The sequence below is a fragment of the Oncorhynchus clarkii genome, unplaced genomic scaffold (genome assembly GCF_045791955.1).
Source record: "Oncorhynchus clarkii lewisi isolate Uvic-CL-2024 unplaced genomic scaffold, UVic_Ocla_1.0 unplaced_contig_3513_pilon_pilon, whole genome shotgun sequence".
NCBI lineage: Eukaryota > Metazoa > Chordata > Actinopteri > Salmoniformes > Salmonidae > Oncorhynchus > Oncorhynchus clarkii.
Genome location: NW_027258886.1, coordinates 12,501 through 18,264, shown reverse-complemented (window position 1 = coordinate 18,264; position 5,764 = coordinate 12,501). Strand labels below are relative to the sequence as shown.

Here is a 5,764-nt window from a genome sequence, read left to right as displayed (position 1 = left end):
TGTTTCACTGTTTGGGAATGCTAAGACCAAGACTAATCTGGATCTTATGTCTGAGTCCAGACAGGATGGGTTGGTGTTGGGTTCAGACAGGATGGGTTCAGACAGGATGGGAACAGACAGGATGGGTTGGTGTTGGGTCCAGACAGGATGGGTTGGTGTTGGGTTCAGACAGGGTGGGTTCAGACAGGATGGGTTGGTGTTAGGTACAGACAGGTTGGGCTGGTGTTGGGTCCAGACAGGATGGGTTGGTGTTGGGTTCAGGCAGGATGGGTTCAGACAGGATGGGTTGGTGTTGGGTTCAGACAGGATGGGTTGGTGTTGGGTTCAGACAGGATGGGTTAGTGTTGGGTTCAGACAGGATGGGCTGGTGTTGGGTTCAGACAGGGTGGGCTGGTGTTGGGTTCAGACAGGGTGGGCTGGTGTTGACAGGTCATCTGACAGCTGGGTTCAGACAGGGTGGGCTGGTGTTTGGTTCAGACAGGATGGGCTGGTGTTGGGTTCAGACAGGATGGGTTGATGTTGGGTTCAGACAGGGTGGGTTGGTGTTGGGTTCAGACAGGATGGGTTGGTGTTGAGTCCAGACAGGGTGGGCTGGTGTTGACAGGTCATCTGACAGCTGGGTTCAGACAGGGTGGGCTGGTGTTGGGTTCAGACAGGGTGGGCTGGTGTTGGGTTCAGACAGGATGGGTTGGTGTTGAGTCCAGACAGGGTGGGCTGGTGTTGACAGATCATCTGACAGCTGGGTTCAGACAGGGTGGGCTGGTGTTGACAGATCATCTGACAGCTGGGTTCAGACAGGGTGGGCTGGTGTTGACAGGTCATCTGACAGCTGGGTTCAGACAGGGTGGGCTGGTGTTGACAGATCATCTGACAGCTGGGTTCAGACAGGGTGGGCTGGTGTTGACAGGTCATCTGACAGCTGGGTTCAGACAGGGTGGGCTGGTTTTGACAGGTCATCTGACAGCTGGGTCCAGACAGGGTGGGCTGGTGTTGACAGGTCATCTGACAGCTGGGTTCAGACAGGGTGGGCTGGTGTTGACAGGTCATCTGACAGCTGGGTTCAGACAGGGTGGGCTGGTGTTGACAGATCATCTGACAGCTGGGTTCAGACAGGGTGGGCTGGTGTTGACAGGTCATCTGACAGCTGGGTTCAGACAGGGTGGGCTGGTGTTGACAGATCATCTGACAGCTGGGTTCAGACAGGGTGGGCTGGTGTTGACAGGTCATCTGACAGCTGGGTTCAGACAGGGTGGGCTGGTTTTGACAGGTCATCTGACAGCTGGGTCCAGACAGGGTGGGCTGGTGTTGACAGGTCATCTGACAGCTGGGTTCAGACAGGGTGGGCTGGTGTTGACAGGTCATCTGACAGCTGGGTTCAGACAGGGTGGGCTGGTGTTGACAGGTCATCTGACAGCTGGGTTCAGATGAGTCAGTTCTTTAGTTAACCTCACTACATTGTTCTTCATGTTCCCCTTTCTTTTCTGCAAAAAAACAACAACTGCTTTCTCTAATGATAAATACATCTAAAGTACTAATTCTGACATGTCCATTTCAACCAATAGTAAGTATACTACGAAGATTCCTCCTCCTCATCAACAACCAGTCAGTAGCCTATACATTGTGCTAGTCTATTGGGTGCACCAGCAATGGTTTTTAGCTTGGTTTAAGTGTTGGCGTGTGAAATAATTCATCCCTCTATTCTCTCACCCTGCTCAACCTCACTCCATCCAGGGACGTGGGACCGTACTCACCCCATCTCAGGCAAAGCTCCCCGAATCCACGTGACTCTACCCCACACTCCTCAGAAACACCAGCATGTAGAGTACACAGACACTATTTTACTTAAACTATTTCCACAGGGAAGTTCAACAACAAAGCGAGTGAGTGTGACAAAGGTGAAGAATGGGTGAATGAGGTTAGGTAGAGAGGGGTCAGAAAGAGGTATACAGTGGGTGGGCCATGGTTAGACAACTTCTCTCTCTCTCTCTCTCTCTCGGAAGATGAAGCTGCTACTCAGTTCGGAATGTCAAAAATGTCTGTGTTAGTGTCGCTTTCTCGCTCTCTTCGCCCTCTGTCTTCAAACCCCTTGCTATTTTAACATCTCACTTGATCAGCACTCAGCCACCTCTGAATTCCTCTCGTCGCTCTCTGCCGCTCATTCAGTGGTCTTTCCCCCATCTTTAGAAGCAGCCATGTCTCGTCCGTATCGTCCTCTGTGCGTGGTGGTATAGTTTCATAGAAATGTACAGAGTGCTGTTGTTACTCTCTCATACAGCTGGATCACATCAGCATGTGTTTGATGACAGCAAGATGGGAGTGTAAAAACAATTAGAGATTATAGATGGAGTATCTTCAGATGAAAAGATCTTTGGCAATCCTTGGTAGGACAAGGTTCATGAATACATGCCAGAGCCAAGGGGGGGAGGATGAGAAGAACCGAATGAGAGGAGGAGGAGCAGGAGAAGAGGGGGAGAGGAAGAGGAAAGGAGGAAGAGGATCGTTTTCACTTAAATAAAGACCAGATGTGCATCCTGCCCAAACTGGCAGTAAATTCAGACTGGCAGTACTGATAACGAAGAGGGAGTGGGGTGGTTGGAGACAGACAGGGGATACAGAAGGATATATGAGAGAGAGAGAGAGAGAGAGAGAGAGAGAGAGTATATATATATACTCTCTCTATATAAATATATATATACAGGTCTCTCTCTCTCTCTCTGTAACGGTTCTCCTCTTGTGAAGTAAGGGCGGACCAAAGCGCAGCGTGGTGGTTGTTCATTGTATTTATTGACGAAACTATACATGAACAAACTAACGAAAACAAAACAAGAAACGTGAGAACTCAAAACAGCCCTGTCTGGTGCAAAACACAAAAACAGGAACAATCACCCACAAACACACAGTGAAACCCAGGCTACCTAAGTATGATTCTCAATCAGAGACAACTAATGACACCTGCCTCTGATTGAGAACCATACTAGGCCGACAACATAGAAATGCCCCAAAACATAGAAAAATAAACATAGACTGCCCACCCAACTCACGCCCTGACCATACTAAATAAATACAAAACAACAGAAATAGAGGTCAGAACGTGACACTCTCTCTCATATATCCTTCTGTATCCCCTGTCTGTCTCCAACCACCCCACTACCTCTTCGTTATCAGTCCTGCCAGTCTGAATTTATATATATATATATATATATAGAGAGAGAGAGATGTAGGAATGGGAGCCATTGGGAAAGGAAGTGATAAACAAAAAAAAGCTTTGAAACTAAAATGAGTAACTGTACATTGCAGATGATAGATAAAATGAGAGATGTGAACACAGGGGATTAAAAGAAGAGAACCGAATCCAAAGAGAGCACTACATAAATCCAGACGCTACTCTTGGGTTGATATTGTGTCCGAATTAGCAGTAAATCACTAGTTATTATCAGCGTTTGAAAGTGTGGATACTAGAGTGGTGTCTGTGTAACGGATGTGAAACGGCTAGCTTAGTTAGCGGTGGTGCTGAGGTAACGGATGTGAAACGGCTAGCTAGTTAGCGGTGGTGCGCGCTAAATAGTGTGATAATGTAACTTACAGTATAGGGGCAGTAAATCACTAGGACATGTTGAAACAGTAGGGTTACTAGATAGGGCTGTGAGATGCATATCCATGGCTCCCCTCTATGTCCAGCTGTGTCCCGACAGGGAACAACGCTATGATTGTCAGGACAACCGCTATACAGACAGACTGCCCTTTTCAGATTACAGGGGGGGGGGGGGGGGGGGGGGGGGGGGCTGCAGCAGTGTGGTTGGTCAGGGGCCAGTGTGCTATGCCAGTGTTTCAATGCATCAGTTGTCCACCATGTAATAACCCCTTCTGGAGATGACAGAGTTTCACTGGGTGTGTTCATCAATCTAACTAATGTCTGTTCTCTGTTGATCTAATGTCTTGTCTGTTGATCGAATGTCTGTCTGTTGATCTAATGTCTGTTCTCTGTTGATCTAATGTCTTGTCTGTTGATCGAATGTCTGTCTGTTGATCTAATGTCTGTAATCTGTTGATCTAATGTCTGTCTGTTGATCTAATGTCTGTTCTCTGTTGATCTAATGTCTGTCTGTTGATCTAATGTCTGTCTGTTGATCTAATGTCTGTTCTCTGTTGATCTAATGTCTGTCTGTTGATCTAATGTCTGTTCTCTGTTGATCTAATGTCTGTCTGTTGATCTAATGTCTGTCTGTTGATCTAATGTCTGTCTGTTGATCTAATGTCTGTTCTCTGTTGATCTAATGTCTTGTCTGTTGATCGAATGTCTGTCTGTTGATCTAATGTCTTATCTGTTGATCTAATGTCTTATCTGTTGATCGAATGTCTGTCTGTTGGTCTAATGTTTGTCTGTTGATCTAATGTTTGTCTCTTGGTCTAATGTCTGTCTGTTGATCTAATGTCTGTCTGTTGATCTAATGTCTGTCTGTTGATCTAATGTCTGTCTGTTGATCTAATGTCTGTTCTCTGTTGATCTAATGTCTTATCTGTTGATCTAATGTCTGTCTGTTGATCTAATGTCTGTCTGTTGATCTAATGTCTGTCTGTTGGTCTAATGTCTGTCTGTTGATCTAATGTCTGTTCTCTGTTGATCTAATGTCTGTTCTCTGTTGATCTAATGTCTGTCTGTTGATCTAATGTCTGTTCTCTGTTGATCTAATGTCTGTCTGTTGATCTAATGTCTGTCTGTTGATCTAATGTCTGTCTGTTGATCTAATGTCTGTTCTCTGTTGATCTAATGTCTGTCTGTTGATCTAATGTCTGTCTGTTGATCTAATGTCTGTTCTCTGTTAATCTAATGTCTTGTCTGTTGATCAAATGTCTGTCTGTTGATCTAATGTCTGTTCTCTGTTGATCTAATGTCTGTTCTCTGTTGATCTAATGTCTGTCTGTTGATCTAATGTCTGTTCTCTGTTCATCTAATGTCTTGTCTGTTGATCGAATGTCTGTCTGTTGATCTAATGTCTGTTCTCTGTTGAACTAATGTCTGTTCTCTGTTGATCTAATGTCTGTCTGTTGATCTAATGTCTGTTCTCTGTTGATCTAATGTCTGTCTGTTGATCTAATGTCTGTTCTCTGTTGATCTAATGTCTGTTCTCTGTTGATCTAATGTCTGTCTGTTGATCTAATGTCTGTTCTCTGTTGATCTAATGTCTTGTCTGTTGATCGAATGTCTGTCTGTTGATCTAATGTCTGTAATCTGTTGATCTAATGTCTGTCTGTTGATCTAATGTCTGTTCTCTGTTGATCTAATGTCTGTCTGTTGATCTAATGTCTGTCTGTTGATCTAATGTCTGTTCTCTGTTGATCTAATGTCTGTCTGTTGATCTAATGTCTGTTCTCTGTTGATCTAATGTCTGTCTGTTGATCTAATGTCTGTCTGTTGATCTAATGTCTGTCTGTTGATCTAATGTCTGTTCTCTGTTGATCTAATGTCTTGTCTGTTGATCGAATGTCTGTCTGTTGATCTAATGTCTTATCTGTTGATCTAATGTCTTATCTGTTGATCGAATGTCTGTCTGTTGGTCTAATGTTTGTCTGTTGATCTAATGTTTGTCTCTTGGTCTAATGTCTGTCTGTTGATCTAATGTCTGTCTGTTGATCTAATGTCTGTCTGTTGATCTAATGTCTGTTCTCTGTTGATCTAATGTCTTATCTGTTGATCTAATGTCTGTCTGTTGATCTAATGTCTGTCTGTTGATCTAATGTCTGTCTGTTGGTCTAATGTCTGTCT

At 44.7% G+C, this 5,764-nt stretch overlaps 1 protein-coding gene across 1 annotated transcript; it reads right to left on the bottom strand.

The window, feature by feature from the left end:
• Positions 1–648: 648 nt before the first annotated feature.
• Positions 649–1,407, bottom strand: LOC139399018 (keratin-associated protein 16-1-like). The gene has a single exon (XM_071144653.1). The coding sequence runs from the start codon at positions 1,405–1,407 to the stop codon at positions 649–651; it is 759 nt and encodes a 252-aa protein (XP_071000754.1).
• Positions 1,408–5,764: the final 4,357 nt, after the last annotated feature.

Bases quoted from the DNA above. Each gene is read 5' to 3' on its own strand.
- LOC139399018 (XM_071144653.1), bottom strand. From the start codon at position 1,407: ATGACCTGTCAACACCAGCCCACCCTGTCTGAACCCAGCTGTCAGATG.